This window comes from Bactrocera oleae, chromosome 6 (assembly GCF_042242935.1).
Source record: "Bactrocera oleae isolate idBacOlea1 chromosome 6, idBacOlea1, whole genome shotgun sequence".
NCBI classification, from domain to species: domain Eukaryota; kingdom Metazoa; phylum Arthropoda; class Insecta; order Diptera; family Tephritidae; genus Bactrocera; species Bactrocera oleae.
The window spans coordinates 71,021,429-71,035,944 of record NC_091540.1 but is presented as its reverse complement, the minus strand read 5'-3'; the positions used below and the strand labels follow the sequence as shown (position 1 = coordinate 71,035,944).

The following is a 14,516-nucleotide window of genomic DNA, read 5'->3' as shown; positions in this document are numbered from 1 at the left end:
ACACGTCTTAAACCTAGCAAACAACTGTGCAAACGTGCACTCCTATAATTGTGAGTCCGTTGCTAAAAACCAAATTGAAAATGAAAATGAAATCCAATCAAATCAATTCACTCAGCGAAAAAGCACTCTTTTCTACGCTCATTTACTCAAAGTCGCAGAGTTGCATGGAATCAGCACGACACACAATTTAAGCATGCAACTTTATTTAAGCAGACTGATTTAGGCATATATATTTTAAACAAATTTATTTATATTGAGAGAAAAAAATTGTAAATGTTTACGTAACATATTTAACTATATATTTTCTTTAGTATAATTGTTTAAGAATGTTTGACACCTCAATGAAATTATTTTCAAAAAAGTTGGCAACATAGCCGAATGATTTGCAACGAAACATTGGCAATTGTCATTCTTAATTGTTTTTACAGCTGTCATATTCACAATTTATTTTTATTATTGTAAGAAAAAGGATTTATTGAGTTTTGTACCAAAAAATGCCAACAGAAATTGAAAACATAAACCCAAACGTTTATGGCAAACGTAAAGAACGTGAGGTGACTGCTAATGAGGAAGATGAAGATGTGCCAGATCCATTCGATACACGTGAAATATTTGGTATGTATTTGTTTACTTTGAATTTGATTGAAAATTTCATCATTATTTTGCTTCAATGTAACATTAGACCTTATTCGCAATATCAACGATCCGGAACATCCTCTCACTCTGGAAGAGCTGCACGTAGTACAGGAAGACTTAATCAATGTCAACGATGGCAAGAATGAAGTAAATATTAAGTTTACGCCAACAATTCCGCATTGTTCAATGGCTACACTAATTGGATTGTCCATACGTGTGAAATTATTACGATCGCTGCCGCCCCGTTTTAAAGTAAATGTTGAGATAACACCTGGAACACATGCTTCTGAGAACGCAGTCAATAAACAACTTGCAGACAAGGAGCGCGTTGCAGCGGCTCTGGAAAATAAACATCTAGCGGAGGTTATCAATCAGTGTATCGCATCTAAAGTTTAAAGGGACTTATTTTCGTTTCGTTTTTGTTATATTTTACAATTTTAAGTGTGTAGTTAATAAAACTAGACATTAACAGCTAACACCACTTTATTTTATGACTTCTTCGCTTGCACAGGAGACGTACTCGTACTTCCGGTGGAGGGTTGGGACTTTGTTGGATCGTATTTGAATGTCTTGACTAATGGACCCTTGCCTGCTTTTGCAAAACGAATCTCATCCAATCGTTGGCGTTCTTCAATTTCTTTGGTTATTTTCATATTTTCCCACGCTAAAAAATATTGTCAAAATAATAAGGTGCTGTTGAAAACATATATAGATTTTTGTCGTTACTTACATTCTTTCATGCCTTTAACGAAGCCTTTCTTTTTAATGGGTAGATTGTCTGGTTTATGTATTACCATCCTATCAATTTTGAAATAATCACGCACTGCCGGTATTCTCAAAATTGCCACCTTAAAATAAACAGATTACGTAAATCATGTCATAAATACCTACGAAATATGTTTTATGGTCTACCTGGCCTAAAGAAATAAAATTGCTGCAAGCCCAATAAGTAAGAATTGCCGCAGGGAAGTTCATTGTAAATGGGAAAATTGCTATCGGTAATGCTCGAAGTATATATTTCATCACTTGCATATTTTGCGCCGATAAACGTGCACTATCCGTACCAATTTCGATTGTTAAATAGAGTGTAGCACTGGTAATTAATGGCAACATGAAAATTGGATCGGCCACTGTCAGATCGGTAAACCAGAATAAACCTCCTTCACGCATTGACTCCACTGGTGTATTCGCCATAGCACGGAGACCCATGAAGAACGAAATAAAAAGTGGCGCTTGTGCAAGTGGTACAATCATATTCTTCAAGGGGTTAATTTGTTTCTCCCTCATAAATAACATCATTTCCTGCGCGTACCGTGCCGAATCGATGGCATTTCCACTCTGTCGGGCCTCAGTCATCTTCATTTGTAAAACTTGCATTTGTGGCATGTAATTGTTTAATTTCGCTGCATTTCTTTGTGCCATGATCACAAGTGGGAAAATAATTGTACGTACTACCGCGGTTCCTATTGCGATAGTTGCCCACCATGGCAAATCACAACCGACATGCAGATACTCCATGCAGTTTTGTACAATACCCACCGGCGTCCATCCACCCAGCCCTATAGATGCAAATGTAGGCTCACCTGCAGCGTTGAGTACTTGTGTAAGCGCTTCTTCTACGGGTACGGCCGGTGCTTCGGGAATGGTAGAAAGGTCTACCACCGTTTTAGATGCATTTGCTGCATCTGCTACGTTGGTTGCTGCTGCATCGGCACTTGCAAACCGTATACCACCAGGTAGCAATGTAAGAGCATTTATCGAAGACGGTAATAAAAGTTGTGGTTTTGTTGTATTATTACGACTTGTGACATTATAGTTTCTCACATGTGTTGTATTGATTGTTGTAGTTGCGGAATCCGAAGTAAACTAAATCAGAAAATATTTTTTTATTTTAACTATCTATAAATTTACACAACACATTTATAGGTTATGTAAAATATAATTGCGGCATTTTGCATTGCTCTTTAAACCAACCATGTTATGAACATTCACCACATTTACTGTTCTTGCATAACGCAAATAGTGCACTTTTGTCGATAACATATTAATTTATGTTTTTATTAATTGTATTTAACTATAATACAAAACAACAACGAAATGTTTTAGTTGAAATTCGTTGCTCCGATCAGCTGTTCAAAGAGAGAGGGAAGTGTTAGCGCTGCGAAACTACTGTCATGAAGGAGTATGTTCAAGCGCTCTTGAAACTTGCCGATTGTCATTTCCGCGCTAAACAGTTGCTTTGTCCGCTTCCTGTCATCAGAAAGTAATATTTATTTTGTGTTTCGTTTAAAATAATTTAAATTTAAACAGCTATTAAATATTTCCAATTCGGATATTGACAATCTTTAATCTTTCTTAATTGAACATAAAAATTAATATTATTATATATAATTTTGTTGTTGGAATATGAGACTAACTAATTCCTCATACATACTCGTATATATTTTTGAGCTGAACTTGATTTGAAAACCTACCGCAGTAGTGATCTTGAAACCAATGTACGTGATTTGTTTTGGAGTGACTTTGGCTAACCTCGATTTTTCTTAGACACAATATATAATATATATATTTCAACATACTTAAGATTATGGTAAGTGTTGTTCTTATTCCATTAGCACTGAAAATTTATAATTTTTGTTAAAACAATGACCGAACGAAAGACACAGCTCAGCAGCTGTAAGCTATAATCAATGTAGTTCTGATTTCCTGCCTTATTGGAGAATAAGAAGTAGAGCTTATTAAAAAGAAAATAGTTTCATAATATAGTTCTCTTACTAACTTTGTTCTTATAAATATATTAACTTTTCTTTGTACTATGCAGACTACTTAGGCTGGCATGCAGTGAATGAAATCGTTACACTAAAGTGATTACCATATTACAAAACTCTCATAGAAACTAGAACAGACTTTGACAACAAAAAAAGTTCATAAATGTGTAACCGGGCACTCCAATTTATCTTGCGCCAACAAACAAATCCTCTATCGTAACAAAATTGATTTATTCGAGCAAATGCTTTCAATTCTAGATAAGACCTGCAAATTTGTACGTACTCCAATTTTTGTTACGATCAACTAGAATAAGTGACAGTGATGGTAATAGTAATATATGTAGGTGGGCCGGTGCCGATTTAACCCATATTCAAATGGTGGACCGGTAACTGTTACTTGTACAGAATAAATTAGCATGCTGTTAGCTATGGATATAAACATAAATATGTACATACTCGTGTATGAATGCAAACAAAATTGACGATTGCAAAGCTTTTCCTACGCCTAACTGGTCATATCTACGATTTCCATCAAACAAATCGCCAAATCAGTGATGCTCGAAGATTTATGGTTGTGGACTTCTGCAATTTCTAAATTAGAAAAAAAATAAATAAACCATTTGCGGTTATTCTCACATATGCATGTGTATGCCCTATGCATCAATGGGAGAGAGGAGAGGAGGCTCATGTAAGAGTTATTTTAAAGAAAGGCAGATTTATCAGAACTTTTGCAAATGCGCATAAGAACATATGCGTATCAATAAAAAGTTAGTGCAGTTAAGCGCACATGTACACATATACATACACACATCTTGGTTGTAGGTATGTTCTTAAATCTGAAAGCATTTTGTCATTTTCATTACTAAAACAAATTCAATTAAAATACCATTTTTCATCTTTTTCAATTGGCGCTGGTACATACATAGGCACAAATATTCAATATTCCAATAATATATACAGATAGTAATTGACTTGCAACTGATGTCACTATTTACAATCATGAGACATGCCAAAGGCTTTTATGAACTTTCCTTTGCGATCTCCATTTCGTTTAAAGCAAAGTGTATTCATAAATGTTGGGCTGAACAAAAAATAAGTTAATGAATTATATGAGAAACAAATTTACTCCAACAACAAACAAATGAAAAAACTCGAATTTATTCCTCTGTGTTTGGAGTTATGATTTAGTTGTAACTGCTTGTTCTCAAATTGCCTCTGCGTGCTGTTAAATTCGTGTTGTACGTTTAATAAGATTGCCTCGAGCCTTGGCAACCGTCTGGCCATTGTAGTATTGGTTTAATTGCAATTATGGAATCATCATTGCTGAAAATATATTTATTGTTACGATTAAATTATGGCAGAGCATTCGAACGTAATTTATTTTATACAAATGTATAGTGTGAGTAAGCGCGGCTACATTAAGACTCAAAAATAATAGTAATCAAATTTAACAAATACCCGAACGGTCTTGACAGTGTTATTAACACATTACTCATGAAATTGGCTAATCAGTAGCATTTCTCTTGTAATTTGTGCAGCTAATTAAAGGGATCTCTTCATATCCGCCTATAAGATAACCGAAAACAAACTCTGATTTAGAAATAAACGAACTATAGCAAAGGACAAGAATTAAGTCACTTCTGCAAAAATAATTGTTGTTGTTGTAAAATCGAACGTAATAACGAAACATTTCCTCATTCTGCTGCGAGTATCCACCTTTTTCTATACACAAAATACATATCTGATATAGTATATGCATGAAGAGTAGCAAGTGGTTTACAAACTGTGATGAATGGTGACATCAAAAAGTGCTAAGATTTATCCCTCAACCAACATAATTCAAATGCATGGATTCGCGAAAACAGCGAAAAATCGTATGTGTTTATGATACGAAATCAACCCATATATGATGTTAAAGACCTTAGCACTCCCATTTCCCTCTGATCCACTAAAATTGTCTAAAACGTGTAGGAGAGCTGCTGAGGCTTCGTTTGCCTTTCTGTCGCAGTGGTGGTCCCTATATTTTACCTTTCCATAGCAAAACCTTCATCGTTAAATTCAAATATAGCGGGAGAGTGTTAAACTAATTCGATCGACGAATTATTTTGCTCCAAATGGAAAAATATCGATGAAAGTTGCTCACATTCAGTTGGCCCATGATTGAGTACACAGTTAACGGCTGTGCAATTTCTGAGCTTAATATCAGAGTTACATATAATATATGTACAGTTGATCGAGAGTACGAGAACGTTATTGGTTCTTGCCACTACAAGAGGCGCAATAACTATTCTGATTGCTTTGTTGTGTTGTGAGTATGCTCTCTGAGCATTCTGTGGAGAAAACTAACAGCACTTGGAGTGTTAGTTCTGCCATAACGAAATTGGCTTTGGAACGAAACACGCGCCAAACGCAAATGCACACACACACACACTCACACATATAGAGTATAGTAGATGCCAAGTGCAGTGGAGTAGCTGTTAGCTCTATTGAAGCAGAGTAGTATTTCCGTTTAGCACACACACACACACGCACACATGCGCCATGTAAAAAATCAACAAGTCAGCGGTTATGCTCCACACCAATTTGAACGTCGCCTAAACGGAGCGCACCGCGAGCTTAGCGCGATCAACAAGTGTGTTCGTGCTATTCTGTGGCGTTCAGTGGACAGGCGTTTGATTCAGTTCGTTTAGTTTCTCACGAGCGGTCTTTTGGTTAAAACGTTGCTTTCTTGTCGGGCGGATGGTGGCGCATGCGCACTTTACTTCAACACTGATCCATTGGGATTTCTATAGAGAGAACAAAAACAAATAATAGTAATAATCGACTAGTTTGTGCCATTCATAAATCTTTATTAATAAACGAAATTGAAAACGAATGCATTTGTGCACTAACAGACATACATATAGGCATATATGCCTACATACTTACTTGCGTTATAAATATCTACGACTTTAATGTAATTGTGTTCAGTAGAAAATTCAGAGCCAAAGAGTTAATTAAGCGAGTTGACAAAGTTTATATTTAAGAACATTGAAAGAAGCTGACTTTTTTTATTTTTAAATGCATTTTTTGTATTTTCGTATTTGAAAAACACCAACAGCTGTTAATGCTGCCTACATTGCCAGCGAAAAGTTGCGGCTCACCAGGTGGGTGGCAGTGTAAAAACGAAAGGTGGAGAGCGAATCAACAGAAAATACTGGTTAGAATTGAAAACATTCGCGCATATGTGCATAAAAGTGCACACCTAACTACAAACAAATACACACACACAAATGCCTATAGTATATTTGTGCAACTAATTCAAGACGTTTAACAAAAAGCAAAGCGCTTTGAAAAACTGGTAGCGAAAACGAGAATTTCTGTGACAATTTTTTTATATGCAAAAAAAGCCACACAAAGACATACAAACACACATATGCGTTCATAAGTAAATGTGAAGAAAACATTGAAAAACGATTTACTTTAAAGTAAAGTGTAATTAACAAATTGCAGCGCCTTTGCAGGAAAATTTCGCTCGCGTGTATTTGTAAGCAGCTTAGAACGTCACAAGTGCAGTTAACACAACGAGCAAACAAACTTGTATACACTTAAAAAACGAGCGTGTGCGCGTCAAAGTGAAAATATTATAGTGAAACGCGAAATAACGCGGGTTTGTGCGCCAACTTGCAGCATTTGCACTTCCGCTCCACGCGACGTCGCTGCACCAGAAGAACAGTCAGCCGCAACGCCCACCTGTTGGTCGACCTGCTTACCATATACTCGTACATCTGACTTACAGACGCAGTGCGCCCTCATACGCACATATTCACACATTTTTGAAGGCGAGCGAAGGTTGGACTGCCGTTTATTAGCGCGGTACGTATTTACACAAGTATATCTACATAAATATGTGCGAGTACACACAATGGTATTTGAAGCTGATATCTATGATATGATATTCAGTTATCACGCTTAATTGAATTTTGCCAAGTGCTAAGTTATCAGATCAGCTGAGAAAATCTAGAAAAGGCGGTATACAAATATTTATGGACCGCTTAATGTTATGCTAAGGCTACTGGCAATTGCTTTTGTAAATATGAAAATGTGATACAGGGTGTGCCGGAAGCAAGTTCACACTTCGTGTAGTCTTATTGTTCGGAACAAAAAATATTTTTATTGTTGTGTGTTCTATTTTAGCGCTGCTTAAAATCAATAAAAATATATAAATAAAAATAGTGTATAGAAAGTAAAAAGTGTTGTTGTATACACACGATTTCTACATATTTTTGTTACACATAACCTTTAAATAACTAGAAACCCGTCAGCAACAAAACTTAAAAATATAGCAAATAGAAAATAATATATATTTCGTTAAGATATGCTGCAACACTTCTGGACAGCTCATCTACTAATTATAATAAATAATTTTCAACCGTCTGACCTCATGCTGAAAATAGAACAATAAAGTTAAGATTTGAGCTGAGATACTTTCTCTTCAGCTTGAGTCAAAGCCCTAAGGAGAAGTAGAAACAAACGAAAACTACTGAAACTATTAAGATGATTCCAAATATGTGTGTATATACATATATATGCAGAAGTATTAACAAACAATAAAATATTACCTTATGAGGGAAAAAAAAACCAAATATGTTTAAACTCCAGAAAACACGCACCACACACACATCTTAATCATTTGAGTGCCCATTAAGTGGCATATGAGCTCTAATCATATAATTATCTCGATACATATGTATATACTACATATATATATCCATTAAGTAGCCAAATCATTCGGCAGATAAAATGCTTAAAATCAAACACTCAAGTGCGCCTGTGAAATTAAGTGTATTGATTACTTAAATACAATTATACACTTATGATACAACGCATGCACTTCATAATCGATTGGCAAACATTTTTATTAGCGCTGTGAATATATACGCGTAAGTACAATATGAAAATAAAGACGTAGATCTTCTTGTGTTTAGGCGAATATTTACTGTTTTCGATGGACGAAAGAAGTTTTAGCAAAGATATATGCTCGGAAGCACCGAGGAAGACAGAGGAGAGCAAAATAAAATAAATATGGTATTTGACGAGAGAAGAAATTGTTCATTGATTTGAAGCAAATGGAGTCAACAAACAAAAAAATAGGCAATCAAGTGTTTAACTGATTTATGCGGCAATTTTAAACAGAGATCACCTAGAAGTTAGATAAGAGGAGCAGATTGACGCTAAAGATATGAGCACAGAGGCAGCAAGAAATCGAAATGATAAGAGAGCAAGCGAAAGGGATGTATGCATGTGTGTATATTTATTACTCTAGTCACTTAAGAATGAAAACTGGAACTCCTGAGCTAGACATGTATTTGATTAAGCCCAACGATAAGACTTTGCTACGATTTTCTTTGCAACGCCACTATTTGTGTGGCACAATTATACTTTTATTTTTAAATATTATAGTATCGAACGTTTAAAAAGCTTTAAACGCAGCGTAATCGAATGATAACCTCAAAATATTGTCTACCTTTATGCATATACTTATATATAAATATATACATATGTATGCATATTCCTCCAAAATTATATTTGCTATATTTGTATTGCTATGCATTGCAACCGCAGCCGAAATCTCGTTTTCGAGCATGCATTCGCTTTGCTCTTAATCTAATAAATATTTTCGAACACAGAAGAAGGCAAACAAGCGCATAAATTTACCAAAGCCACGATTATTAGCGGCCACCGAGCGATAAAAACCAACGAAAAAGCATATTGAAGGAGTAAAAAATCAAATAAAAATACAAACCTCCCAAAATATTTCTAATGTTCGCAAGTTGTTCAGCGAGACGCTAAAAAAATCGTAGAAGTTAACACGAAAGTTAACAGGAATTCTTAGAATGTGTCTTTGATGCTTTTGCCGCCGGCATAAATCAACTTGCAATGCTTTTCTAAGCCAACAATAAGCGGTAAGCTCGACAAACATACATAATTGTGCAAAGCTAAAAAAAAATGGCAAAAAATACACACATACAACTGTACGTATTAATGAGCAGCGGGTACCTGCTGAAGGATACGCTACCACGCTTCTATAAGCAACAACAACTGCAATCGGTTTTGTCAGAAATTAATAAGAACTTCTTTGATCTCTCTATTCTTCTTTGGCCCACCTTCGCGTAATTAATGTCAGTTGTTGGCTTTAGTATATGCACATCTATACAAACATACGCTCGTGCGCATAATCCACGCAACGCCTTATTACACCGGGCAAACTCAGATTTTTGGCACATTCATTTGAATTTCGAATTTGAAATTTGAAAATGTTTGAAAACGCTAAGTGACGGCAGCAGCGACGTTTCTTTTACTCCTCAAATGGCTGCGACAGGCAGTCTTTATCGAATCAATCGATCGCATGTAGGCCCAGAAACAGTTAAAAGCTGCCAAAACTGTCTAATTCGAGCCATATATAATGTGACAGCGACAACAACAAGAAAAACATGCGCTTTGCCTTCTTTGTTGGCCAACACTCAACGGACCGTTTCCACATTGTAATCGCATTGTTGTTTTTGGTTCTGCTACTTAGAAACACATGCACACACACACAGCCCTCAAAGCCACTTGCCAAATATGGTGGAGCTGTTAGTAGTGTTTTTGTTGTGTTTCACTTTAAGCTATGGTTGTTGTTGCTTGTAGATGTCGTGTTTGTTTGTCAGCAAAACTTTCTGCTTTTGTCAATTTGCCGATTTTAAAAAGGAAATACATGTTTTGCGAAAATCGCCTGCAAAAGGCAGATCATCCATCAGTGTGTGTCTAAGTGCCTAAGTATATGTATACTCATATGTGTGTATTTGTGTCGTTGAAAGTGTTGCGAAATTAATACTAAATTTCTTTGTTTCACTATCATTGATCTACGTAAGTGTGTGTGTATTGTCGAGGCAAATGATTTCGCATCAATGTTGCCATCAAACGTCAATAAAACATACAAATCATACAGTCCTTCACGAAAGTCAGCGCATGTGCGATAAAAAAATCAGTGCTCTCTATAAAGTAAAACTCAAATTACAAACTTCTTCCCATTTTTTTTAATTTTTTTCGATATAAAAGATATATATATAAGAAATCAATTTCAAAATGTGTGTAAATGTGTTTTTGAAATATTTATTTTACAAATATAAATTTTTGAAGTGCCTAAAAATTCCTTCAAAGGAGAAAAATTTCAAAGAAAACAAGAAACAAGAATAAAAGCTTTCTTCGGTATATACCCTTCACAAATAAAAAATATTCCATACAAAGGATGGATTTTGATCGCTCAGAATCGAAATCCAGAATATTACTTTACCTTGCGAGAGTATAAAATGTTCGCTTACATCCGAACTTAGACCTCCCTTACTTGTTTATTTCTAAATTTAAATTATTTAACCAGAATTTTTCGGAACTTTTCGAAAAAAGTTAATTATTTATTGATGAGATGACGCATAGACAGTTTCGAAGGAGCTGAACAGACATCAAATAATTATGTTGCAATCAGGGTTGCAAATTTTTTGATCATTAAATTTTGCATTAAAAAGTAAATTTTCGTTTTTCATTTCAAAATGTTTGAGATTAAAAATTTAAAACTTAAAATAAATATTATTTTTTGATTTGAATGAACGCAAAACAATGTTAATTATTTTCTTAGTTCTTAATTAAATGCTTGAGATTAAAATTTTTAATTTTATTTTTCAGTCCGGTAGTTTGGGGATTACACTTTTTTTTTAAGTATTTGAGATTACAATATAATAAAAAAATTTTAATGCATTATTTGCAAGCATGGTTGCAATCAACATATTTGAATATAGCTCTATAAGCTTTCGTCTTCAGTTGAAGATGTTATGAAAATGCCGGAAAACAAGTAAAATATAAAAAGGTGAATTATTAGAACACTTCAAAAACATTAAAATGGAAGTCATGAATATTTACATTATTTTGAAAATCCAAAGTTTGAGCCTTGTTTACAGTCGTAAATAGGTAAAAATTTCCTATTTCACGATGCTTGATTGCGATATGTGTAAGAAAGAGTGGTTTCTTATTTTCAAAAGATGTCTTTTCGGAAATTGCGCAGATGCTTATTTAAGTACAATATAAATATTTCAAGTTCAAAATAAACGTAACCTAATAGCAGAAGTACTTATATTTCAGATTTAAAGAAAAATAAACTAAAACTCAGTGGAATGCCACAACTAAACTACTACTTACTACCGTGCCTTAAAATCCATTTTTATTTATATTTCAATATTGTCCCTTTCAGGGGTATTCAATCAAACTTGCGTCTAAATTTAAACTTGCACCTTAAATACTTCGATAATTATACATATAAATATACTATTATACTGTGAGGTTGGCGTTTTGAAATATGCACATACCATACACAGAGTAATAAATGAGTGATCGTGCCATCTAGTACAGCATAGCACTTTGTTCATAAACAGACAATTAGTTAGTATGCAAATCAGCGCCTGAACAATTCATTCAAAACTTTATTTGTTGTACAACAATAAATACGGCAAATAAATTACGCTATTATACGAGTCGAGGCAGAGTTAAGTGCAATATGAACGTATTCACACACATGAATATAAACATATATGCCTGTGTGTATGTATGGTATATTTGTGCCAATATTCCATAACAATAATTGCAGCGGCGGCGAACGAAGAAGCGGCGCATTGCAGCAATCATAACAGAACAATAACAACCTTTACAGTGAATGCACTTGAAGAAACAAATTCGAATGCAAATTAGTAAGTTTTTGAAAGCAGAAACCGTTACATTCTTGTGTAAATTATTAAGAAATCGATTATGAGAACACCGTGCATACAATTGGCAATGCAGAAAAGATAACTAAATTCTTATTGCACTATTTTTTTTTTTAAGTGTATTTTGTTCCATTTGCATGTAGGAATTGTAGAACGATTTTGAGAATAAAATAAATGCCTACTGAGCTGCGCTCGCTTATCTACGTGTTGAAATGCTTAAATTGTCCGAACCGCAACGCAAAGCAATCAAGCCTCGTAAGACAGAGGAACACAAAAGTGGCAATGAATTGAGTAAAAAAAAAAATTTATATTGAAAATAAGAATTAAAAAATAATTCACACACACATACAGTATACATGCTGAACCACAGTGGGTGTTAATGTGATTGCTGATTGCACGCTTGTTGTTGTTGCTGCTGCTGACAAAACCCACACAAAATGCGCCACCGACACGGCTTCTTAACCATCGCTCTAAAGTGCCAACAGACAGACAAACAAATATTGCAAACAGGAAAAAATGGTGTATGAAACCTACAACAATCAAAATGTAGAAACTCGCAAATAATGAAACTAGCAGCTCAATAAAATAATAATAAAATTAATAGCGCTTACGTACTTACGTACATATATCTACTTGAAGATATACAAGTACACGTTTACAAATTGCACACACACACGCATACATATATTCATATGCTTGTGTTTACTAGCCATCTACGTTGAACCCAGAGTCTGAGCGCTCATCAAATCACCATAAATCAGTTAATTTAAATTTTGATTTTGCATTCGGGAGCGCGTTACACTTACCATTCTTACTAAATTAATATTGACGCATTGTGAACACTACCTCGTATCTTTACATGTGTATGTATGTCCGTTTTTACGGGAAAGAGTTTTTTTATTTTTTCATAGTGAAGTGTTCTCAATATCGAACTACATCTATACATATACATATATGTACATATTTATGAGTTTTTACTTTGTAGTTATATATATTAATGAAAACTTCTTAAGCATTGATTTTTGCAAAAGGTAATTATTCCAAAAACAAACTTTTACAATATAAAGGGTGATCTATTTTGAGGTTCCCTACTAACTAACTAACATTATTTCGCATAAATTTTTTGAAAAAAAATTGAAAGACTCGTTCGAGCATTTCAACTAGTAACTGGCGAATGAAGCGCCTTGTGTTTTGCTCCAAGGCCTGAATTGAAGCGGATTGTCCGCATAGACTTTAGACTTTACATATCCCCACAGAAAAAAGTCTAACGGCTGCTTACCGAAGTGTTCTTTCAATAAATCCATTGATTGTTGCGTATCTAAATCAATTATGTCTATTACTTGAAGTTTTTTTATAGCCAAAACCCCTCAGCTCTAGTACAAAATTTTATAAATTTATACAGCTTCAATATTTTTAATTAGAAAATAATTGTTTGTTACGACAAAGGCAACACCACATCGTACCGAACAGAATTGAGTTCCCACACAGATGAGTCGAGGGAATTATCGTCTGTAGGTGCTGAGAACCAACCGAAAATCAATAAAATTTATAACAACAATTCGAACCACTCGGTCACTGCCATCAGAGCCACAATAGTCCGAAATCAATCATCAGTGTACACTTTTGCGTGTCATTTATTGACTTTGAGGCGCACGTTTCCAGCAGCCACTCGGCTGTATGCGTTGTTGTTTTTCGTTTGTGCTCGTATGTGAGTATGTTCCTAAGCCATTTTTGTTACACTTGTACTTTTGTGGTTTTGTTGTAAAATATATACCGAATACGACATGTACGAGTATGTAACGTGCACTTGCGTTCATGTAGAAAGCCTTGCCATTTTTGGCAACCTGCTCCGGTCCAGCTTCCACAACCCGCTCAGCTGGTGGCAACTTCCATTCAGCCGCTCATAGGAAGCATTTCTGCTTTGTTACTTACAACCCCTTCGGCGCGCCTGACCGCGCGACACCTTGCGCAACAGATCCATATTTGAGTCGAACACATTTTGCTAACGCTCGCAGCTCACAGCTTTTTGTTGTTGACGTTGTAAACACATTGACGTTGTTAACACGTAGTGCGCTACACGGCTAAGTTATGTTGGCATATATGTACATATGTATGTACTTATGCATGTGTATGTGTGTAAATGCGTTGTAATTAAAATAAAATCATTGATGGGCAAATTTATTTCTACTCACACACACGCATACAAACATATATGTTAAGGTAATTATTTCCTATTAAATGTGTTCATTTGTCGAATCTATGTGTGTGTGTTCTTGTAACTATTTGTGCAGCCCGTTAAATTCTAAACGGTTTGCTTATCAACTGTTGTAGCTGCTCGTCA

At 35.0% G+C, this 14,516-nt stretch overlaps 3 protein-coding genes across 4 annotated transcripts in view; 2 read left to right on the top strand and 1 right to left on the bottom strand.

Moving 5' to 3' along the window:
• The first annotated feature begins 407 nt into the window (after nt 1-407).
• On the top strand, nt 408-1,112 carry galla-2 (MIP18 family protein galla-2). Its single transcript, XM_014243511.3, has 2 exons — nt 408-615; nt 683-1,112. The coding sequence occupies exons 1-2, from the start codon at nt 495-497 to the stop codon at nt 1,030-1,032; spliced, it is 471 nt and encodes a 156-aa protein (XP_014098986.1). The 5' UTR covers nt 408-494; the 3' UTR covers nt 1,033-1,112.
• On the bottom strand, nt 1,039-2,791 carry OXA1L (OXA1L mitochondrial inner membrane protein). The gene is made up of 4 exons (XM_014243510.3): nt 2,611-2,791; nt 1,549-2,502; nt 1,367-1,484; nt 1,039-1,300 (listed from the first exon to the last, which is right to left on the bottom strand). Exons 1-4 carry the CDS (start codon nt 2,677-2,679, stop codon nt 1,125-1,127), a joined length of 1,317 nt encoding a protein of 438 aa, XP_014098985.3. The 5' UTR covers nt 2,680-2,791; the 3' UTR covers nt 1,039-1,124.
• Nucleotides 2,792-6,088: 3,297 nt separating this feature from the next.
• Nucleotides 6,089-14,516, top strand: part of form3 (formin 3) — a 57,186-nt gene continuing 48,758 nt past the window's right edge. For both annotated transcript variants that reach the window (XM_036364208.2, XM_036364206.2), the window contains exon 1: nt 6,089-7,259. The gene's annotated coding sequence lies outside the window, so the exon portion shown is untranslated. The remainder of the gene's footprint in view (nt 7,260-14,516) is intronic.